Source organism: Hypanus sabinus, chromosome X1 (assembly GCF_030144855.1).
Source record: "Hypanus sabinus isolate sHypSab1 chromosome X1, sHypSab1.hap1, whole genome shotgun sequence".
Lineage (NCBI taxonomy): Eukaryota > Metazoa > Chordata > Chondrichthyes > Myliobatiformes > Dasyatidae > Hypanus > Hypanus sabinus.
The window spans coordinates 34,914,377-34,939,679 of NC_082738.1; the positions used below are offsets into that span (position 1 = coordinate 34,914,377).

General features: G+C 41.8%; 1 protein-coding gene across 1 annotated transcript in view; it reads left to right on the forward strand.

Annotated features, from left to right (window-relative positions):
• Window positions 1–742: 742 nt before the first annotated feature.
• Window positions 743–25,303, forward strand: part of LOC132384474 (growth/differentiation factor 11-like) — a 29,021-nt gene continuing 4,460 nt past the window's right edge. The window contains exons 1-2 of the mRNA XM_059955625.1: window positions 743–1,139; window positions 21,805–22,178. Coding sequence (XP_059811608.1) covers window positions 743–1,139; window positions 21,805–22,178 — 771 coding nt within the window. The remainder of the gene's footprint in view (window positions 1,140–21,804; window positions 22,179–25,303) is intronic.

The window sequence follows — 25,303 nt, forward strand, 5'->3', positions numbered from 1 at the left end:
TCGATCCTAATTGGTTTAAAAGCGAAGCAAACATTTATATAAACACTACAAAACACAGTAACGCACACAAAAGCTCTAAGATATGGAAATAAATCATGAGAATTAAACACAGAAGCGCGGCTGGTGATTTCTCTCGAACAACGAGAAACTTAAAGTTTAGGAAACAAACGGTTCGTTAATTGAAATAAGATTAGTGAATGAAACTATTAGCGTGTCTAAATGGACAGAATAGTCCAAACTGTGTCCATTGAATGGAAGAGAGAACGAGTATAAATTCAAGCTCTACAAGGATTTGCAGGCAGAGAGGGAAACCTGCAAATCAGAACTAGAAATGACATATGCAACATCTTAATTTTTTCTCTCTCTCCCATCTTGGCAGCCAAAAACCCCTTTGGCTGTTTAGCCAATCCCGGATTTTTACTACGCAATAGTTCTGGTCAAAGTTATAATATAAAAAGGGGCGACCCAGTTGATCAGTTATGATACACCAGCGTGTCACTCACCCATTGCCCTCTCCTCAGTCCCGGCTGCAATCTGGGATCCAGCACGTCTCCTCATTCTCAGTAGGGCGCGCCGTGCGCGCACACATACACACACACACACACACACACATACACACACACACACACACACACACACTCTCACACACTCTCACACACACACACACACACACACACACACTCTCACACACACACACACACACATACACACACGCACACACACACTCACACGCCAGCAGACCATGCAAGTACTACACGTTTTGCTTTGCCTCCTGATCTCTCTGGGATTGACAGGCAGCAACGAACCAGCCTTGGAGAAGGATTTGGGGGCAGAAGAGAGCGTCTCAGACCATGCGGAAGCTGAGAGTCAAGAATGTTCCGCTTGTTTATGGAGGGAGCACAGCAAAGCACTGAGGTTGGAATCCATCAAGTCCCAAATCCTGAGCAAGCTGCGTCTGAAGCAAGCCCCCAACATCAGCCGCGACATTGTCAATCAGCTGCTGCCGAAAGCTCCCCCGTTGCAACAACTGCTGGACCGCTATGACATCCAGGGAGATGACTGCTCAGCCAAAGAGCCTGCTCTGGAAGATGACGAGTATCACGCCACGACAGAAACTGTCATTACCATGGCCGCTGAACGTGAGTACCCCTGTCCCATCTTCAAACTCTGGGTGAAAATTCTATCGATGACTCCAAGGGGCAATGCCACACTGGCGGAGGGGGTGGGGCGCTTAAACATCATGTAATAAATTGTAATCTTTAAGTGTGTCTGCTGTATCGAAAGTCTGAAATGTCTTTCTCCAGGTGACAACAACCTCCTGTTTGGTTCAAACTGTGCTACACGCTGCAATTTTGATGGAGCGACATTTGGGTCAATCCCTTATCTGTTTCCACGGGAAACTAACTCAAAGTATCGGCTTACATGATAGAGATATCAGGTTAACACACACACAGTCAGTCTCCAGGTCACATCGTAATAGTCCAAATATTCCACTCGAAGTTGCTGTATAATTAGCAATAAAATCTGTGTTACAGAGAATAGAAATAAATTAGACGTTATAACTGACACAACAGCGACTGGAGATCATAATAGAAAACCTAAATAAAAGAGAATATATGGAAAAGGAACTAATATCACAACTAGTGATGCAAATACTAAAGCCATACATGAATGTTACTAATACAATTTAAAAAACTAACACCAAACTTAACGATTTTAATGCCTCAATGAAGATTAACAATAAATGTATCCACTGATAGAACTATTTTTAACCTATGTTTTTGGATTATAATTTATATTTGTGCTATTTACTACTTTGAAGTACAACTTGTATATGAAAGATGCAACATCAAAAATGATTCTGAAGTCAGTTCATAAATGGAAATGTATGATCCATTAATTTCCACACTGTGGATCAGTGGTGGTCACTTAGAGATTATAATACACAAAATATCAGGAGTAATTTCCTCTTTATAGTCAAACAATATCAGCAAACAATAGCAGTGACTTGCAAATCTCTGCAATTATATTATCAGAAGCAATAATTTCTCACCCATAGTCCATACTAGGAATAATTTCCGGTTCATAGTCACTGAAATATCAGTACAACAATTTGCTACTTAGTTTGTTCAAAGGTAGTGATTTCCTGTTGTTTGTCCATGAAATTGTTCAATCTATAATTTCTAGATTACAATTTGTGTAAAAATCAGAAACCGTCATTTCAACTTGACAGTCCATATGATATCAGCATTAGAAACTTTCACTCTTATACTAACAGTAATCAGAAGATTTCTAGCAGTTGGAGGTAGTTTTGCCTTTTAAGCAGTGATAATTTTCTGTTTATAGTCCATAAAGTAGCAGAAGTAGTTTCCAGTCTAGACTCCCACAAGATGTTGGGGTGTCGCTTTTCTGTTTATATGTAGTAGTTTCCAGTTTCTTATCTTTAATTATTATAATTGAGGTTGTAATATCCATGAAATTATCACTCACCACCACTACAATCTTCTATGTGGTGGTGTATCAACATGGGTGATGCCAACAGGCTCAATAAACTGATTAGAAAGGCTGGCTCTAGTATAGGAATCAAACTGGACACACTGGAGGTTGTGATGGAACAAAGGACCCTATGGAAAATCCTGGCAATTCTGGACAATGTTTCCCACCCTCTGCATGCCACCTTGACTGAACAGAGGAGCATTTTTAGTAATAGACTAAGTCAACTACACTGCTCCTAAGAGTGTTATATGAGATCATTCTTACCCTCGGCCATTAGGCTCTATAATGAATCAACCCGATAGCCAGGGAAGTGATGACCCCCCCCCCCCCCCGTTAGACTGTTTGAAGTAACTTATTTTTCATTCTTTCTTACTTCTCTTCTAATATTTTAATATTTGTATATCTGTGCACTTGTAATGCTACTGTGATGCTGTAATTTCCTTTGGGATCAATAAAATATCTATCTATATAAAACAGTAATTTCCCATAAAGTATCAAATGCATTAATGTCCTCCCATAGATCAGAAAGATCTGTAGCAGTAATCCCCAGTTCATAGTCCGTAAAACATCAGAAACAGTCATTTCCGGGCTACTGTGCACAAAATACAAATATATCCAAATTCATGATATTCCATGGACTGAAGCTGTAATTCCCAAATCCACACAGTATCAGGAGCAGTTATATTCTAACTTATAGCTCTTGCAGTGTCAGCACAGTTTGAAGCAACCAGGAGGTTGTTGTCACCTGGAGAGAGATATTTCAGGCTTTCGATATAGCAGCAGACACACTTAAATGTTACAATTTATTTCATGATGCTTAAGCGACATCACCCCTTCTGCCAATATGACATTGCCCCCTTGAGTCAAGAAGAGATGAGAAGCACCTATTTTCAGTCCAGAGTCTGTAACATATTTCAATGTATCACACAATCTATAGCACATAAAATATCAGAGACAGTAATTAGTAATCCATAGCTTGTTGAGCCCTTTCCCATCCTTTGCCCATGAGTTCCTCGATTCAGTAAATTCCAGTCCACTGTCCATAAAATGCTAGAAGCATTAAAAACATTAATTTCCATTCTGTGGTTGGTAAAACATTGGTGGACATAATGTTCACTCTAAAGCATAGAATATCAGAGGCAGTAAACTGCTGTCCAATTATCCAAGAAGTATCAGGAGCAGTTAATTCCAGTCTATCATCCACAAAGTGTCACATGCAGTTATTTACAGTCAAGGATCCTTAAAATACGAGCAGCAGGAACTTGAATTTTAGCCCATAAAATATCAACTGTCCTCTCCAGTCTACAGAAGCAGAAATTTCTGGACAATGCTTAGACCAGAAACAGCAATTTTCCAGACTATATTACAGAAAATATCTGAAAAAGCAATTTCCTTCTTATTATCCATTAGGTATCAGAAGTTGCAAATTCCCCACCATAGTCTATACAATATTGGACTAATTATTATTACAATAATAAAATAATTATAATAAAACAACAATAATAATTATTATAATTATTATTATTACTACAATAATAAAATACAAAAAACATACTTTTCCCGTTTTTGATCCAGAATCAGAATCAGGTTTAATATCACTAGCAAATGTCATGAAATTTGTTGTTTTGAATCAGTAGTACAGTACAATACATAATAATAAAACACTCTAAATTACAATAAGAAATATATATAAAAATAAATAACTTGTGCATAAAATATCAGGTGCAGTAAATACCAGCCTGTGATACAAAATCATTTGAAGCAGTAATGTCCAGACTGCAATTCATAAAATATCCAAGAGAGTTATATGATATGGTCTATAAAATACTATTGTTCAGAAAATGTCAGATATACTTCATAAACTATCTGAAGTGCTCATCCACAAAATGCCTAGAGCATTAATTTCCAGACAATAGTCCACAAAATGTACCAGAAGCGCTGATTTCACATGTACATCCACGAAGATCTACAGTAATAGTAATTTAATATTTACTGTATGCACATCATATATGATCAGAAGCAGTCATTTCCATTCTTTCTATCGATAGAACACCAGCAGCAAGAAAAAAATATCTGCAGGTGCTGGAAATCTGAAATCAGAACAGAAATTGTTGCAAATACTCTGCAAATCAGGCAACCTCTTTGTAGAACGAAACAGAATTAATGTTGCTGGTCAGAAGCAGTAATTTCAGCAACCAGAAAATATCAAAAACAGTATTTTTGCTTAAAATATATAAAATATCAGGAACAGCAATTTTCAGACTATAGTTTATAAAATAATAGAAGCAATTTGCAGTCATAAATGATCAGGAGCAGCAGCTTCTGCTCTGTAGTTTGGAAAATATCTGAAGCAGTAATGTCTCATGCTTAATGCATGTTAGAAGCACTGATCCAGACGAACTGTAGAATTATGGAAGATCTTAGAATGGTTACCGCACAGTCAGAGGCTGTTCAGCCTATTATGAAGCAGTAATTTGCCACTGAAAGTTCATGAACTATCAGAAGTGGTACTTTCTTATCTATTCTTAATATTTCATGTCATAATTTCTATCCTAAGATATGTTGTGTTGTGATTCCTAGACTCTCAGTCCAACAATAATTTTGCAAGGCCAAGTTCTTAGACAAGAAATCATATAAACATGTCACATCAGGGATTTTCCTTTGCCTTCTTTTAAAGTCTGAACTACTTTGGGAATGGTAACTGTTGGAGTGACCAAATAAACCATGTAATTCAGTAGCATTCAGGCTGTGCCTAACTTTCATGGAGCAGAAGATATTCTCATTCTGGAGACTGAGATGGAAACTGTGCCAAGGGTTGTGCAGGAGGATCACAACTAGGAGGAAACGAGAAAGAAATTATCCCGACAGAGGTATGTCATAGAATCATGCAGAAAATCTCTTACACAGGAGGAGGCGGTTTAGCCATCTCTGCCCCGCAGTGGGTCTGTAAGCCCTGCAGATCATGTATACAACCAGCCCTCTAAATGTGGGTTTCTGCTTGAACAACTCATTCAGGCAGTGGGTCCCACACCACCCTCTGAAGGAAACCCTTCACCTCCCCTCAAATCCTTCTAGCAATAACTTTATATCTCTTGGTTCTTGACCTTTCAGCAAAGGAAATCAACTGCTTCTTATTCAAAGTACCCCAGCTCTTCACAATGTCATACACCTCAACTAAATCTCCACTGTCTCCTTTGTTCAGAAATCAATCAACCTTCCTTCATGGCTACGACTTGCCACTTCTGGCAACATCTTCACAGACCTACCCAGCACCCTCTCCAGTACAATCAAATCCTTCCTGTACTATTGTGACAAGAACTGTAGGCAGGATTCAGGTCCAGCATCACCTTTCTAAACCACCTTATTGACTTGCCCTGCTATCTTTCACAATCTGTGAAATTGCACCCCAAGGTCCCTTCATTCCTCCGTGCCACTCAATATTCTTTCCATTCAAGGGGACAGCAGCTCAAATGCATCTTGCATCTTGAAAGAATTGCATATCAAAGAGCACAGTCATCCAGGCCATGCCATCTTCTTGCCATTACCATCGGGAAGGAGGTACGGAAGCCCGAGGATTCACACCACCAGCTTCAGGAACAGTTACTACCCTACAAGCATAAGACTCTTATGCATGGATAACTTCACTCACCACTACTCAGTACTGATTCTACAACTTTGACTCAATTTCAAGGACTCTTTATAACTCACATTCGCAGATTTATTTCTACTTGCACAGTTTGTCTGTCTTTGCACATCACTTGTTGTCACTTTGTCTGCTTGATGTAAATTCTATTGCTTTGTTTCTGAGAATGCCAGTAATGAAATGCATTTCAAGAATGTGTACGTACTTTGATAATGCATTTACTTTGAATTTTAACTTCCACTTGGTATTGCATTGTCCTGCTGCCGCAAACAACAAATGTCATGACATGTGTCAGTGATAATAAACCCGATTCTGATCTCTTTTGCTAACTAAAGCTTTCCTCTGCACCTACCCACTTGGACAATTACACTACAAACGTCTTCATCATGTCACCAAAAATTATCTCACACAAGGCGTCCACTCTTTTGTATGGATGCTTGTTGTTTGACCACAGAGGACCCAAACGATCCCACCACGTTGCTGTACTTTGGCACAGAACAATGGCCAGTGGGCACTACTACAGAGCGGTGGGGTTCAGCTCTCGGTGTTTCCACAACCACCATTACCATGTCAGCCTGGAATTGGCCAAGCCCAGGGAGGCTGGTGACTCGGTCACAGAGGTCTGTTTGGAGATGCTCAGGGTGAGCATGGCACCTCTATGGGCATCACAGCTCTTCATGTCAATCTTTCTCAAGGTACATTTACTGATAACTACTGCTCAGGGGCATCTAAGCTCGGTAGAGACACCACACAGGACAGTGGCTGATACCTAAGGCAGTGGCCTGACAACCCCGCCCCTTGTGCAGCCTTCCCTGTCACCTGAAAGTGGGGGGGGGGGGTGTGGGTGGATGGACAAGGCTGTAGGGCTAGAGAAAGCCTTTGACAGCCGTGCCTCTGCAGTGCTTTCAGATGTAATCAGAAACTGGTTTTGTGGCAGCAGTACAGTGCAAGACATTAAAATCACAAGAAATTACAAAATAAATAATAGTGCAGAAGACAAATAACAAGGTAGCATTCACAGACCCTTCAGAAATCTCATGGTGTAGGAGAAGAAGCTGTTCTTAAAATCTTGAGTGTGGCTCTTCAGGCTCCTGCACCTCTTCTGCTGATGGCAGTAACACAAAGTCCTGGGTGGTGAGAGTTTTTAATAATGGATGCTACCTTCCTGAGCCACTGCCTCTTATCGCAGTTACAGGTGGGTCAACGATGCTTTGCAGGTTCCTTCAGAGGATGATGTAATTTCCATCTAATGGCTGTGCCAGGCTTGATGAGGCCCACTGATAACCTCTCACCAACCAAGGAATCCTAGCCACTTGGGGCAGAAGGGATGTGTCATTACTGGAGAGGCAGTGCTGCGTCCCCCCTCAGTGCAGTTTCTAGATCATCAATCACCCAGGCTGACGGTAAAGCTCTTCAGTCAAGTCTAGTCCGGCCATGGCCCTACGACGGTTTCCAACTCAGCAGGTCTCAGCACACACAACAGGTACACATAACATCGATTTGCTAGGATTATTCAATCAGGACTGTTGTGCCTCTGACACAGTGTAGAGGCTTGTTATTTCTACAATAAAACAGTGGCAAGACCTCAAAAACTCTATTAGCTAGAAAGCAGTTGGGGACATCAGGAGGTCATGACTGATGCTGTTAAAAGACAGGTCTTACTGACATTGTAAATTCAAGATTAATTCACAAAAAGTGTCAGGATAATTATAACCAAATGTAGTCCTCTCTCTACTGTCTGCCTGAGGGGATTACATTTGGTTATAATGATTATGGAACTGTTTGTGAATTAATCTCGAACTTACAATGTCAACAAGTATGACCTGTTCTCAGCCAATCAATTCAAACACTAAGTTAAAATACTGCTGATGCTGGAAACACTCTGCAAGTCAGGCAGTGTCTGCAGGGGAAGGAACAGAATCAATGCTTTCAGGTCAATAACCCCTGCAAAGGAGAGAGAGGGGGGGGCACTGTTAAGGGCAAAGAACCCCTACCCCTACCAAACCAACATACCACAGGTTAACACAAGAGCAAACACCTCAATCTGATAATCTTTCATTTGATAAAAGGCCATTAACATTGAAACAATAACAGATTCCCTCTCCACACATGCAGCCTGTAGTGTTTCCAGCATTTCCTGAATTTAATCCGACCACTATATTCATAGAGTTTCTGTCTGATATTGCTTGATTGACAACTCCTGGGGGGGGGGGGTTTAATGGACCTTTATTTCATCTCATTTGGTGAGATAACTTTTCAGAAATCATATCTCATTCTTGCAAGTTTGAGCAGTTTCTCTAAATCTATTAGAGCAAGAAAGAGGATGAAATGAAATAAAACAAATACTTGACTGTCATTGTCTACCAACTTGACGAGATAGATGACTTTGTAAGTATTGTGAGTCTGCTGTTAGTCCTGCTGTTTCCCGGTTCATCGCCAATGCAGTCTAGAGAAGCTGTTGTGAAACTGCCTTCCAGAGTCTCAAGCTCAGGAAGATGACTGGAGGAGAGCTGATGTAACCAGTAATCTGAGATCAAAGGATCAGGGCAGGTATTAGTATACAGGAGACCATAGTGAAGAGGGAATTCCCCAGGGCTCTTCTATCAGGCTAAGCAGGAGAAAAATACCAAGATACAAGTGGTGTCTTCACAGTTCATAGATGCTAACCAAAGGAATATTCTGTTCTCCCAACTTGCATAGCTCTAGTATTCCTATAAATGCTACCCTAAACAGTTTGCATGGAAAGAGAAAAATAAAGGAGGAGTGCAGATACACCAAAGTGATCTTGGGAGAATAATTAGATTTGCATCTGTAGATTACAAAGTATTTTAAATTATAGATTACTCATTTAAACTGCAAACAGTTGTTTTGAGCTTAAAGATTGTAAGTAACAAATGATTAATTTAAGCTACAGATGTACATGATTTTCATGAATATAAATTGCAAATAGACATTTTAATCCTGTAGTGCATTGTAATTTATCATTTTAAGCTATTACTTGTTAATGTAACTTGCAGTCCATCATTTATGCTTATAGATCATGTGTGCAAATTGAAATCCATCATTTTAAGCTGTAGAGTATGTACATAAATTGCAGTCAACTTAAATTACACTAATCTTTCTTGCTTGTGCAAATCACAAATGGTCATTTGTGTAAATTGCAAAGTATCATATTAAGCGCTAGATATTTTGGAAGTGATGGTTTTCATTTCTACATAAGCTTCTACATTGCAAACATGTCCATCAGCTGCTTCTAGACTATAGTCAGTATGTTAGTTTGCAATCCACGTAAAGCTGTAGCCTGCAAGCGTAAATCGCAAAATCATTTTCAGCTTGTTAATCATGTGCAAATCGCAATTCATCACTTCAAATTAAAGCCTGCATATAAGTTATAAATAGTTTAGACTATTGTTTGTGCAACCTCCAACTTCACATACAAGTGTGTGTGTGTGTGTGTGTATACATTCTGTGAGATACAAGCTCTCTTCTTAAGCTACAGGTCATGTGCAAATATTAAGCGCAAGTCTGTCTTTTTCATGCAATGAAATGCTTATTAGGAACCTTTAGACTGTAGCATTGCATGCTAATCTAACACCAGTATTACGTTCAGTAATGTGTATCAAACTCCTGAGTTTTAATTCATAAACCAGCAGTCGTTTCTAGTTATGTCTCTAAGTGAGGCAAATGATTTTGAAATAAGCTGTTGAGACACTCCCTAAAATGGAAAAAGAGGAAGAAGCTTACTTTGTTAGTAAGAAATTAGATTTTTAAAAGTAAAGTTAATGAAAATCACCCAATATTACCTATATATAACTGAAACTATTAAATTAAATTGAAATAATTAAGTAACTTACCCTTTCCTTCATATCTGGAGCCCCACAATTCTTTTTGAAATGTATAGGGACTTGGATCCTGTACCAGGTCTGACATTTAAAATACTTCCCATCTCTACTAGTGTGAGTGTTTTGAATCTGTAGATGAGGTCTGTAGATGTAGTTAAAAGGTTGATGAAAGCATAAACAAAGGAATGTAAATGTGAATGAAATGAGGGCAATGAGAGTAGGAAACATCAGTGTTGCTGATGGTGAGACAAATACAGAGCCAGCATTTCAAATCCATGTCCCACTGCAGTCAGGCCATGTCTGATAGAAGCAGAGAAAGCAAGTTACTTGAAATTATTGAATTTAATATGTCCAAGAGGCTGCAACATGCCCTGACAGAAGACGAGGTGCTCTTCCTCAAGCGCCATTGGGCTTTGTTGGAAATTTCAGGAGGCCATGGACAGAGAGTGGGATGGAGAATTACATGGTAACGGTCGCCTCTGTGGACTGCCCCCGTTTTATAAAGTGATCCCCCAATCTGTGTTTGGTTTCTTCGGTGTAGAGGAGGCCACACGATGAATACTGAATGCAGTACACATGACTGGAAGAAATGCGAGAACTGTTTTGCCTGGAAAGACTGTTCTGACTCCCTGGATGGTGGTAGGGAAGGTGAAGGGGAAAGTGTTGCATCGCTTGAATAGCTTGGGGAAGTACAGTGAGAAGAGGGAGGAGGAGTGGTTGGTGGAGGTGGAAGAGCAGACCTGGAAATGTGGAGGGAGCAGTGTTTTGGAAATGCTGAAAGTAGATGCTGTGCCTGGTGGTGGAATCTCATTAAAGAATGGCAGAAACTGTAAAGGATGAATGGACGAACACAGATACTTGCCCACAGTCTCTCATGGCTACCCCGATCATACTTGACCCTGCCTCACTCCATTCTCCCAGTCCGTCCATCTCTGTTGTATCTGTTCTGATCAGAAGACTTTCCATACAGGAGACATTTCCATTCTTCCTGAGCCATGGCTTCCACTCAGAGTTTATTACCACATCTCACCAATTTCCCACCTCTGCTTTCAACCCCTCTCTTCCTGGACAGGGCAGGTGAAACTTCTCTTGGACAGGGCAAGATAAAAGATCCCCTGGACATCACTTTTCATCCCACTGCTCTCTACATTCAATGAATAGTCCTTAGATAGATAGATAAATACTTTATTGATCCCAAAAGAAATTACGGTGTCTCAGTAGCATTACAAGTGCACAAATATACAAATATTAGAAGAGATTTAGAAAGAATAACAAAAACAAGTTACCTTAAAAATAAGATGTACAAGATTTACAAGCCAAAGATGACATTTACAAGATTTACAAGTTCACACTGATAAGATGGTAGTGCAAGAATTACACTACTGTTTACAGTAATGGGTGCACACTCACACCGTCCAAATAAGAAATGATGGCAGTATTGCACAGGGTATCTATCTTATCTGTGTAAATATTTCATTGTACTGAGAACAAAATTTGACAGATTTAAAGGAAATCTGAATATGAACAGAATTAATTCAAGCAACTATATTAACCACCACGCCAACATCGCCCCTTTCAGCATTCTGAAGTGACTGTTACCTTCACAGCTCCCTAGTCAATTCTTCAGTAATCTCTCTACATCACAGAGACGAAACAGGCTCTCCAGCCCACTGAGTCCATGCCAACCACCAAGCACCTATATTTACGCTAACCTCCCGACATTCCCACCGACTCCTTCAGGTTCTACCCATTACCTACACACTGGAGGCAATCCACAGTAGCCAATCAGCCTACCAACCCAGATGGCTTTGGGCTGTGGGAGGAAACCAAGGTACCCAGAGGAAACGCATTGTTTAGTGCGCTGATCTTTATTTTCTTCCCTGTAAAATGCTTTTACTCCATGATCTGCTATGGCAGAATACTACAATCTGACTGGTGGCTCAAGCGGCCTGCCAATATCTTGTTATTGGCCTCCATGGATCCCTGACCCCAAAGGCGAGGTCTACTGCACAGGGCCTCTCCAAGTTCGGCAGCAAACACTGTCCCTCTACCACTGGCAGGGAAAGGAGAGGCATTGTGTAAGGTGCACATTACTGGGTTAATTATTCAGAGACTCTCAGAATTTATATTCAGTGTAAATCTGAGAATGCTGCTCTTACTCATAGTAACCTTGAGTCTGCTGGGTTGCATAAAAATCCAAATAGTTTGCTGATATTCTTTCAGGAAAACAATCTGCTGTCCCTATCTGGTCTGGCCTGTCTATATATAACCTTCATTCCAGAAAAAAAACCCTGCAATGCCAATGGGCAGTCAAAGCCTTCCACTGTAGAGCAGCTATAAAGGTTCATTTTGGGTGAATTTAGGCAGCAGGATTTCCATTTTTAAAAAAATAGTGCATCAAATAACCTTTTGGAGTTGCTTAAAAGGGTTCTTGCCCTCTCTATATTGTGAAGTGTTCATTTGCAGTTGGAGCCAAATCCTTTGGGAAGCAGATGATGTTATGTAGGGACAGAAATATGGGGTTGTGACCCCTGTCTGTTAGGACAGGGCCTTTTAACTGCAAATGGGTTTGGACTGCAGCTGACTAACTGCCCTATGGCCACAGGACACTATTAAATAGAAAAGCACATAATGGGCAATGCAAATCCCAGTGCAATTCTCCACAGCTGTGAGTTTGACAAGATCAGCTCTTCATAACATGAAAACAGTAGGTATTAAAATCATGTTATTTTGAATTTGGTTTTTAAGGATCATTAGTTAATACTGAATGTTCCTGCTTCCAAGACATATTCTTTAATTCAGCACAAGGCTTAACAGTGTATTGAACTGTCTGTCCCTTTTTACAAAAGCACAATTTTATTATTTTAATTGATGGCTTAGATTTCTTGTAATTGTTCCTCTGTGAGCCTGCAGTAATGCACAGCTGCAATTTTTAAATCTTTTAATAAGTATGTGCCTCTGTTGTCCCCTCCACTCCTGGGTGCAGTTCCCTGCTGTGTCAGTCCATCCTCATTTGCGTTCTTAGAGCTGCAAGCATGACCCAGGGTCTCTGCCCTGCCCTGGCTAACACTCACTGGGAATCTAACCTGGGACTTTCGGAGCCTGCATGGTTCAGCTCAACCAGCTGATGTACTGGGTGCGAAGGGGCAGTGGGGGAGGCACTGGCTTTGCTCTCCAAGTTGCTGTTTGAGCTTTGCACTTAACATTTAGTCACCTTGTATCCAGGTCCCCTCACTGCCAACTTCATAGTTAGCATAACAACCAACAGTTTAAACTGAAAACCAAAATTAATATTAAAATGAAAACAGAAACAAGTAGATTTGGAATAAAGTCCAAGAAGTGATTCTATTATGGGTTTTATACAAACTCTCTAAACCTGGAAGGAAGAAATATGTAGGCAAACAGCCTCAAATAAAGTGCCAAGAAAAATAGGAATACAGGAAAATAAACAAGAGCTTTTACAATGTCTTCAGAGCTTTTTAACCAATGAATAAGTAATCCAACAAGTAAGGAATCACCATTGCTCTAATAATAGAGAATAAAACAGAGCAGATAGAAGTGTATGGGGAACATGAAAGCAATAGTGATCACAACATAAGATGATTTAATTTAATAATTGACAATGACATAAATAAGACAAAGACCATAATAATAAAGTGGGGAAGATAGATCAGGGAAGGTAAACAAGAAATAAATATTTTTCAAGTAGTCAGTGGTAAATATTTGGAAATGCTTAAGTATTTGAAAGGTTGTAATATGCTAAGTATATTTATATGCCAACAGTTTATAACATATTAGAAGTTTTTGAATGGTGTTCTCAGGGATTGATTCTAAAAAGAAATCAGCAAATGGCATCCTACAAAGGAAGGAAGGAAGTCAAGAGATTAAAGTCCAAGCTAAACAAAAGGTACAAAAGTACTTATAATGAATAAAGCGTTTTGAGTTGAAGGAAATAACTTATAAAATGATATATAAGAGAAACTATTAGATGAAATAAAAAAAAACTGTCAGTCCAGCATAGGCAGGTACGCCCCACCCCCACCCCAGTCTCCATCCATCTAACAGGAATCACCTGCAGCCTATTTAAACCCAGCTCTCGTCCACAATCCTTGTTCACTCATCAACCTAGCCATTCTCAACCCGTTGCTCCTAGCCTTCAGTTATTTTGTTAAGTATCTGTTCTCTCTTGCTTTGTGGCCCCTCCTGGCTTCTTATTTTGAATTTTTTTATGAAGGAGATTGCTCACCGATAAACCATCTCTGCTGCCCTGTGCCTGCCTGGGTCAGGCCTCTTCCACATTTCCTGACATTATGAGGAGGCATCAGGATTTAGACCACCCGAGATGCGGAGGCAAGGCAGTGGATCAGATATTTCACTTACATTAAGGCTTATGCTCTGTGGAGTTTAGGGCCCTCTCGCAGAGTGCAGCTGGAATGTGGAAGTACTGCCTCTCAGATGAGCTGTCTACCCAGGAGATGCCCACCAACCTTGAAAGCCTCATCACTCTAGTCCTCCATATTGATAAGCGTCTTACGGAATGACCCTTGATCGGCAGCCAAAACCCCCGCTATTTCAGGCTGTGAGACCCTCATCAGCAACACCTCTGGGACCCATGCAGTTAGGGAGAGCTCCTTTAAACCCCCAAGAGTGGGACTGTTGGTGGAGAAACAACTTGTGTGTTTATTGCAGAGTAGCCAATCATCAGATTTTCACTCTGTTCAGGTAGAGAGGAGGAGCCTTCTATCTGGTAAACTCCTCCCAGTCTCTTGCAGAGTTTGGGACCCTCCAGCTGCACCACCGGCCTGCACCCCCAGAGGAATTCACCCCGTGAATCCATGGAGACAGAGGAAATCCTTGACCTCACCGAATTCCCGCAGGAATACCACGATTTAGCCATCACCTGCGGTAAAAGGTAAACCAGACCATGCTGCTACAGAGACCACATGACTGGGCGATTGACCTCCTCCCCAGCACCATCCCTCTCTGAAGCATCTGTTCTCCCCTCCTGGGACACAAGCCATGAGTGACTACATCAAAGTGCTACAGCACGGCTTCATTCACTCCCCTTTAAATGGGCCTTGGAGAAATGGTGAGCTGGCCCTTCCTGATCTGGACTGACCACCAGGATCTCATATCCATTCAACAGATCCACCAACTCGACCCACATTGAGCTCACTGGGCCGTCTTCTTTGAGCAATTCAACTTCACCATCTTCTACTGACCTGGCTGTAATAGCACACTAAGATGGATGCCCTATCATGACAGTTCAACCCAGCGGAAATGGAGACCGGCCCTCAGCCCATCGTTCCACGCTGCCAGCTCCTCGCCCTGATTGTCTGGGACCTTGAGAACCAGACCTGTCAGGTCATACAGCACAAGGCTGCCCCAGGCAACACATCTGACAGCTGCATGTGGGTGCTGGTGACAGTGTACCCTGAGGCGGTCCAGTGCACCCACTCCTCACCCTTTCTGATCATCCAGGTGCATGATGGGCTCTGGACTTTCTGCGATGCCAGTTCTGGTGGCTCACCATGATCGCAGATGTAATTCAGTTCGTCACTGCCTGCCCTCAATGTGCCCGGTCCAATTCCAGCTGCCCTCTGGGGTCCTATGGCTCCTGCCCATCCCTCGATGGCCATGGTCCCACATTGCCATAGATTGCATCACAGGTTTGCCACATTCCGATGGGGCCACAGTGATCATGATGATGGTGGATTGGTTCTCCAAGGCAGTCCACTTCATTGCTCTCCCCAAACTTCCATCAGCCACTGAGATTGCAGACCTGGTTCTCCAACATGTAGTTCACTTGCACAGCATCCCCCAGGACATTTTGTTGGAGTGATGCCCACAATTCATCTCTCACTGCTCCCCCCTTGGCAGCTCAGTGAATTTGTCCTTTGGCTATCATCCACGGAACAATGGGCAAATCAGAAAGAGCCAATCAGTAAGTGGAGAAGTTTCTGTGATACTTCACCTCCTCTAACCCTTCTACATGGAAGAAGTATTGGCTCTGGGCCAAACTATCCCCACAATCTACACATCTCCTCTGCCATAGGTATGTCACCCTTTGAAGTGCTTTATGGCTACCAACCCCCATTATTCCCATTGGAGGAGCGAACAGTGGAGGCCACATCCATCAGGATCCTGGATTGCCACTGCTGGAATGCTTGGATGAGGGCATGGAGGGCCATTCTAGCCGCCACCTATGCCTACTGCTGCCAGGCTATCTGCTGTTGAAGTTCAGCCAGAATACTCCGGCCTTGAGGCTGTGTCTGGCTGTCCACTCTAGATCATTTCCCTGCGCACCAACCCTCACAAGCTCTTGCCCTGCTTCATTTATCCAGTCATTTTCCATCTCCAGTTGCCACAGTCCCTTAGGATCACAGCTACTTTCCATGTGTCCTGCCTCAAGTCTGTTGTCCGTGGGCCACTCAACCCACCCGAGCCTGCAACTCTGGAACCTATGATGGTGGAAGGTGGTCCAGTGTACACGGTTCACTGGTTAATGAACTCATGTCGTCATGGACGGGGTGTGCAGTCGACTGTGAAGGGTATGGCTCAGAGGAGAGGTCTTAACTGCCATCTAGTTTCATCTTGGATCCATTGCTCATCAAGGAGTTCCACTGGACCTATCCAAATTGCCCTGGACTGTCAGGTGACAGCCATGGAAGTTTGGGGGTGGTGATGGGGGCGGGGGGTCCTGTCATGCCTGCCCAGACAGCCATCTCCAAGTCTCCATCCAGCTAACAGAGTCACCTGTGACTGATTTCCAACTCATCACCTGCAGCCTATTTAAACCCAGCTCAACCGGTGGCTCTCAGCCTTCAGTTATCTGTTCTCTCTTGTTTTGTGACTCCTGGTGGCCTGTTGTTTTGCAGTTAATTACTAAAGTTACTGCTCACCGCTAAATCATCTCTGCTGCTCTGCTTTTGGGTCAAGCCTCCTCTACATTTCCTAACAATAAAAAAGCAAGATAATAAAGTATTTGATGGACATGTAAATAATAAAGGGTAACCATGTAGGGTCACAAAAGGAAGGACAAGTAAAATCACAGGCAAGGGCAGCAAAGTAATAGATGGAACTTTGATTCAGTTGTTATCAGAGAAGTTAACAATGGGACCATGCAATGAGATAAAAACATAGAAAAAACCTACAGCACAATACAGGCCCTTCGGCCCACAAAGCTGTGCTGAACAAGATCAAAAGGTGAAAAGATCAAAAAGGTATTTAAAGAAATTTAAGATAGAAAAGAGGATATCATTGATTAACACAAAGAGAACACAGCAGAGGAATTGTTAATGCATATTTAGAAATTCCTTAGAAAGGGAGAGTGTCTGAGAGCTGGTGGACGGCTAATGTGATTCCTACATTTGTAATGGGAGCTTAGAGCAAGTCCATAAGAACTAAAAAAGCCAGTTAGGTTCACATTGCTAATAGGAAATTTAATTTTCTGAAATGTGTAACAGAAACATATAGAAGCAAAAAATGCAACCAAAAATCAAATAGTCAGTAAAGGTTTCAAACTTCCTGAATTCTTCATGTGACAGAAGGGACAATCAAGGGTATTGTAGCCATGGAAAATTAGCTTCACCCAAATTGAGAACTAGCTACAGATGCTTTTCAGGCAAGATAAAGATGGAGATTGATAAAGAAAAGGTGTTGGGAGAGGATGGCAAGATCGTTACAAACTATCATAGCTGAGTAGAGTGTTGCTAGAAGATCAACAAGCAAGGTGATGTGTGATACCAGGTGCTCACTGATCTCTCGCAAGTGAGCCAAGACTGGGGAAGCTCATGCTGTGCAACAGAACTCGGAGTACTCAGGCAGAAGATAATAGAAAAGCAAATATGGAGACAAATTTCTGAGATGTGGGTAAGCAGTTTGGTTCACTGATGTCCTTATCCAGCTTGGGCTGTGTGCAACTCCAAAGTGGATGACTCTCAACTACCTTCTTAGTTTAGAGGCAATTAAGAGCAGACAATAAACGCTGGCACCATTAACAACATCAGTGTCTCATGAATGATTCTTTTAATTGCAATCAGAAATAATTGGAGGGGATTTTAATCACTGTACATTAACGGGCAGAACCAGTGTAAAATAGAGAAAGGGTGCAGTAAGCACTGAGGAGTATTTTCTTCCATCAGCATAGAAAGCTCAAAAAAGGGCGCAGAAGGAAAAAAAGATCTAAAAAGCAAACAGACAATATCTTTACTTGTAGATATACAGTTCTCCCATGGTGTGGCTTATTATGAATTGGAGATAATATGGGGAGTGAGTGTGAAACAAATAGGATCATCGCACGTAAGCAAGCCTAGAGAAGGTCTTGACAGTGCTTGTTAGGAAGAGAAGGTTAGACTTGGCGGTGCTGCCCCACTTTCATAGATTCTGCCAAGCCTTTCTAACTCTGTTATAATGATAACATCAACCCAATCAAATGGATCGCTTTCAATCCAGCACTAAAATAGTGGAGAATGGAAAATCTAGACTCTGCCAGGTGAAGAAAAGGCTACTTGAGGGGCATTGCAAGGTACCTCTGATGGAGACAGTCTGTTCAGGAAAACCGAGAAATAAGCTATACTATTGCCTTCCCTCCTGTCCACCGACCATGAGATCCAGGGGTATGTTGCTGCTGTGATCCATCATGCCTTAAGCAGAAGTTTCAATGTGACTTAACACCAGCTGAATTATTATGTTTCATCCTGGAAACAGAGGATTGGGCTTCAGGTCCAATATGTCCTCACCCCCCCACCCAGAGCTCCCTCTTATGGAAACTACCAAATGAGGGGACTACATAAAAACTTGAGGAACAGAAGCAGTAGGAGGCACTCAGTACGATCATGACTGATCTTTTAGCTCAGCACCATTTTCCTGCACTAAGCTCATATCTCATCACTCCATCTAACAATATATTGATCTATTTTGACCATACTCAGTAATTGGTAAAGAACTCTAAAGGTTCACCATTGTCTCCTCATCTCTGTTCTGAAAAGATGACCCATAATTTCAAACTCTGAACACCACTCCCCCACCACTGGAGCAGTCTTCTTTCACTCCGGTGGATTAGATTTACAATGTGCTCTCCTCTACACTGGAGGAACCAAGCACAAATTGGATGAACACCCACATTCAGTCCGCAGGAGTGATGCTGAGCTCCCCATTGCCTGCCACGTTAATTCCCTGTCCCACTCCTGTCTGACCTATCGGGCTCCGAGCTCCTGCACTGTTACAGTGAAGCCCAGTGCAAGCTGGAGGAACAGACACTCATTGTCTGTCTGGGGGCATTTCAGCCGTCTGGACTGAATACTGGATTCTACAACTTCAAGTCCTTTTCTTTCTCTGTTTATATTAGTCACTCATCTTTAGAGTCATAGAGTTATCGCCATGGGTACAGGCCCTTCAGCCTAACTCATCTATACCAACCAAGATTTCCATCTCAGCTCATCCCATGCATGTGCTTGCATTTGGCCCATAACCCTCTAAACCTTTCCAACCCATGCACCTGTCTTAAATGTTGTAACTGTGCCCATTTCTACATTCCGCTGGTTCCATTACCCAGCACCCTCTGTAAGGAATAAGCTCCCTTTTAAATATTTCCTCTCACCTTAAATCTATGTGGTCTGGATTTATTCTCCCCTACTCTGGGGAAACAATTGGCCATCCACTTTATCTAGGCTCCTCGTAATACAGTTTATGCTTCAGGCCAATGACTTTTCATCAAAACACATCTGGTGTCCAGCTGTCTTGACGTGATTAGCACTTCCATTAATGAGACTTACTCCGGGGACGATCGATTCTATTGACGCAAAACGGCTCAGTACACATCATTTACTGGTGTTGCTGGTAATGGGTGTTCAAGTGACAAAAAAAATTGGTAATTTTAAACCCAAGATATTCAAAATGAGGCCACCTTACATCATTACTGTAATACTCCAATCATTTTGCATTCTATGCTATTTTTCTTCATTGTACCTTTCAGAATAAAATCCTTAAAACAGAAAATATAATGATCAATTACTTACTGATTAATGCTCCAGTTTCTTAGTATCGGACAGATCTGCTGTAACTTCATGCATTTCCACAAGTAAGGAATCTTCCTTTACTTCACCACCATGCAGAGAGGCATCCTGGGTAAAATTGTACCCAAGTGACCATCCCTATGGAACACCTTTGTGGCTCACGATGATTAAATTGCTTTTCGAATAAAGTATCTATTTGGTCTAAGTGCGAAATGCTGGTAGTTTCACATGGAAGCAGAGCCAACATCACTACAAAACAGTGAAGCAACAATTCTCATCTTAATGGGCTGGAATTCAATTTTAGGAGGGTGTGTTGCTCAAATTTTATTTTATTTATTTGTTCTTGGGAGGTAGATACCGCTAGTAAAGCTGGCATTTACTGGGCATCTCATTTCCATCTTGGCCATTTCAGAGTGGACAACCATATTGATGGGTCTGGAGTCACATATTGACCAGATGGGGTAAGGATGTCAGATTCCCTTCCCTGAAGGACATCAGTGAACCAGATGGATTTTTACAACAACATTAATTTAATGGTTGCTATTATTGATTTTATCTTACCAAGAAATTTAATGCTTATTTAATGACAGCTTTAAATTCGTCAGCTAATATGTTGAGGTTCATCCTGTCACCGGTTTACTTCCAGATTCTGGTTCAGTAATTTAGCTACCATACAACCATAGAAACACAGTGTATAACAAGTGCTTTTTATTTTATTTTGTAAAGGTACGCTCTGAGTAGAGAGACAACTTTGTGAACAGTTTGGTTTCCATTAAAAGTGACATATTTTTCTTAACTGTCTATTCTCTTTCACAGCATAAAACTTAATTCAGTGTTTAGGTCAAAGTTTCAGTCAATTATATTAGTTAGCTACAAATGTTTCAATCATATATGTATCAGTTGGTGGTGAAACCGTCCAATCAAATGAACTAATTTGCTTCAATTTTACCCAACCAGAAATGTATTAATTGGTTTGAATCTATAATATCCTATAACATGTATTTGCTGGCAATGATTCTATCTAATCAAATATGAAAATTTATCAGTGATGATTCTATCTAGCCAAGTGTACTATTGACTATGAATCCAATCATGGATGTGTTAGTTGGTTACAATCCTGTTCTATTAGATATATACTAGTGGCTTTAATTCTATCTGAGCAGATATATATGAGCTGGTAATGATTCTATCAGTCAAAATTATTAGTTGCCTTTAATTCTATCCAATCACATGTACCAGTTCCCTGAGATTTTATCCAATCAGACACGTTAGTTGGAAATGATGCTTTGCTGCACTCCTGACTGCTCGGTGGGGGGGGGGGGTGGGGGGAGGGGGTCATTGCTTTTTCACTGATGGGGGATGGGGGGACTTTGCTGCTGCTTATGTGTGGAAGGGGGAAGTTGGGGAGGAGCTTTGCAGTTCTAACATTTAACTGTCATTCATTCTTTGGGGCACTTCTCTGTTTTCATGGATGTTTGCAAAGAAAAGGAATTTCAGGATGTATATTGTACACATTTCTCTGACATTAAATGTACCTATTGAAATGATCATAACCAATCAAGCATACCAGTTGGTAAGATTCTATGTAATCAAATATTTAATTGCTTCAGTTTATCTAGTCATATGCGTATGTATTTTTGACTACCATTCTTTCTAATCACTTGTATGAGTTGCTACAATTCTATCCAATTATATATGGGTTAGCTGTCAATAACACTATCCAAATTTACTAGATGGCTACAGTTCTATCCAACCAGATATGTATTAGTTGGCTTTGATTCTGTTTCTTGATTTGTTCTTTTTGTAGCTGACCCCTGTGTCCAAGTGGATGGGAGTCCAAAATGTTGCTTTTTTAAATTTAGCCCCAAAGTCACATTTACAAATGTGGTGCGAGCTCACCTGTGGGTTTACCTGCGACCAGTACTGCACACCTCCACAGTGTATCTGCAGATCCTCAGGCTGAAACCTGTGACGGAAAAGGGGAGCAGGCACTCGCGGATCCGATCCTTAAAAATAGACATGGACTCCCGCAATGGGCGCTGGCAAAGCATCGACTTTAAGCACGTGCTGCAGAACTGGTTCAAGCAACCTCACACCAACTGGGGTATTGAGATCAACGTCTTTGATATGGACGGGAATGACTTGGCCATCACATCTCCAGGAAGTGGAGAGAAGGGACTGGTAAGTACGGTTCACGTTAAGTCCTGTGTTAAGGAGGCACAGGTATCCCTGGTTTACAGAGAAAGCCACACAAATAGAGCCCGTGCTTAGTGACTGAAGACAGCATTATTAAGCATCCAATGGGAGGACAGTTGGTAAATGGCGATAATTGGAAAAAAGCCAAAGAAAAAGACGCTGCTGGAGTGAATATTTTTTTTTAAATGGCAAGAGATTAATAAATGCTGCTGCACAGAGGGATGTGGGCGTGGTGGTTCATAAGACACAAAGGTAACAAAGATAAATGGTGTGTTGCCTCTATTGCAAGGGGCTTTAGAGTGCAAGAGTAAGGAGATTAGGTAAGACTTCCTTTGGAAGTACTGCCTGGAGTTCTGGTCTCCATACCCAAACACTGGTCTACAGGTCTGCCCAGAGCAGTTTTACTGGATGGATGACTGGAATAAGGAGGTTGTATTATGAAGACAGAATAAAATTGCTCTAAAATTCAATGGGGTGAGCAGAGATCTCATTGAGACATGAAAGATTCTCAGGAGAAACTCCCAAAGATAATCAGAGGCTGTTTCCTGCGAGTGGAGGAGCTTGAACTGGGGGCAGACTCTTTAGTATGAACAGGAGGAGGAATTTCTTCATTCAGGTTGTGTCTCCCCCACCAGAGCCTGTGTGTGCTTAGTCACTGAGGATGTGCAAAGCTGGAACTTGTACATTTATGAGCACCAAGGGAATGGCAGGATATGGGGATTGGATGGGGAAGTAAATTTTAGGTCCATGATTTACCATCATCTTACTAAATGTCGGAGCAGGCTTGAGGGCTGAACAGCTCCTATTCTTACTTTCAACATTTTGAAAGATGTTGGCTGGCAGAATTATTGCGAGGGCAGAGACTGGTAGTCCAGTTTAGATGGATGAGAGGCTGTATCACTTAAAAGGTACTTGTGGCTTGGCAGGTGAGATGTTTCTCCTGCCTCAGGTTTTTAGAACCAGGGATCAAAGTCTCAAAATAAGGAGCAGAGGCGAGAAGAAAATTCTGCACCCAGAGGGTGGTAAGTCTTTGGAACACTCGCCCCAGGGGGGCTGTCAAAGCTTGGTTGCTGAATATATTCAACAGAGAGTGATAGATTTTTGAACATTTAAGTTGCTGTGGGAAACTGGGTCTGAGGCAAAAGATCATCTTTATTCTGACAAAGCAAGCAGGTTGTCTTTGAAAAGCTCACTCCTGCATCTACTTTTTCTGTGCATATCATGGCTAAGTTTTTTCCAGTAGTTTACCACTGTCAAAATCTATTTAATTGTTCTGAAGGGAAGCTGGCGGTGGAGTGCTGGCTGGTGCAGTGTGTCAGCTCTCTGGACTTGTTATGTGCCACAGAACCTGTGCAAAGCACATCCTGAGGATTCAGTTGCTTCGCTGTTAGGTTCAGTGGTTTGTCCAATTTCCTCAACACCCCAACTCTCCTCAGCAGTCCATCTTTCTCTCAAGGGATATTAAGGAAGCATAAACTGTTCTCCCAAACACTTTTCAGTATAAAAGTTGCTTTGACATCTCTCATTTTTGGAAAGAGAATGTGAAGAGCGCAAAGGGGAGAAACAAACAGTTCCAGCCAGCTAAACCTCTCCCATGATTGCCAGGTGACTATGGTAGGTGATAGTCATGGGGGAAGCTGTGGCAATGCAGCAGGGCCTTTAACCTCCGCACCACAGACAAATCCAACAGTCGCCAGTCATTTTTCTCCGTGCTATGTGTGGAAGCTTGCTGTGCGCAATTGGCTGCTGCAATTTTGAACAGCTTTAGGACAGCTGAAGTCGCAAAAGGTGCTATAAAAGTGCTTTTTGTTTATAATTGCTGAAAATTCTTTGCGTTCATCAGTTTGCTTTGCTTTCTGATATAATTGTGACTAACTGGAATACACTCATGACCTTCCACTCCTGCAGGCATTTGACTGATAACAAGGTATAGCTTGCCAGTGGTTTACTTGCGGATAAAATTAAAACCTGACCTGGCCTGTGGAGATATTTGTTTTTCATATCTGATCGACCATAGCCATAAATAACAAGTTCGAATGTACTATTGGTCGTGTAATAGTGGAAGTCATGTTTGGAAGGCAGTTGAAAAGAACAGCTTGCTGTCACTGCTCACAAAGTATTGAGTCAGCCTGAGCTAACCCAACCAGAACCTAAATACATGACCAGAACATTACCTGCTCCAACCCAACCTGAGCATGACTTGTTGGCTCCTATAAGACTCTATTTGTGTGACAAGGATCAGTTGACTATTTTGCAAACATGAGCCCAAGGAAATGAGCAGTTCAGCCAAGAATGGGCTGGACCTGAACCCACTGGTTCTGTGTCCACTTTACCCTCCCTCCCCCTTCTCCTTACTCTGGTCAAACTTGTCATTCAGGTGCATTGCACTCTTGATTTCCTGCTTCCATCCTCAGCTCTCATTGTGTCAAGCTATCCCTACCCCACAGGACCACTGAGAACTAATTTCAGCAAACTCTCCCTGTCCAACTCACTGCACCCACTCCTGACCTGGTACTCTGTGCCAGTGTCCCTGGCACCTCCTTCTAGAGGTCTGCTCACTTGGGAAAAAAGAATACTGTGGACTGTCACGTTGACAGCATTGTCTTAATAGAAAGCAGGTCAATGATAACTTTCCCCTATACCAGGCTGACTATGTCATCCAACACTGTCATGTCTCTCCCATGTGGTTCGTCACTCTACTCCTCTGAGAATCTCATCATGTTCCAACCCTCTTGCCTCTCGCTCACGATCTCCACACCTCTTCCCAACACATCTAAGTCCCACAATAATTTTCCCACTGCTGAGTTTCCTCTGCTTCTGTGGTGATCAAGATCTCATCCTTGGTAATTTCATTCTCCATCTCACTTTATCAAGTTGTATCTTCAAGCTCAGTGCTCTACTGCTCTTCTTTAATTTTCCATAAATTCAACATGTATTTAATGGATTTTCTGGATACCCAGAAAACTCTGCCTCCAAGCAACCACTGCTGAAACCCTCAGCCAATTATCTGTGCCGTAGTTAGGTCAGGACTTGCCTACTCTAATGGACTCTGACTGACCTCTCTCAATCCAATGTCCAGAAAACAAACTCTGCAGCCCCACATGTTATCA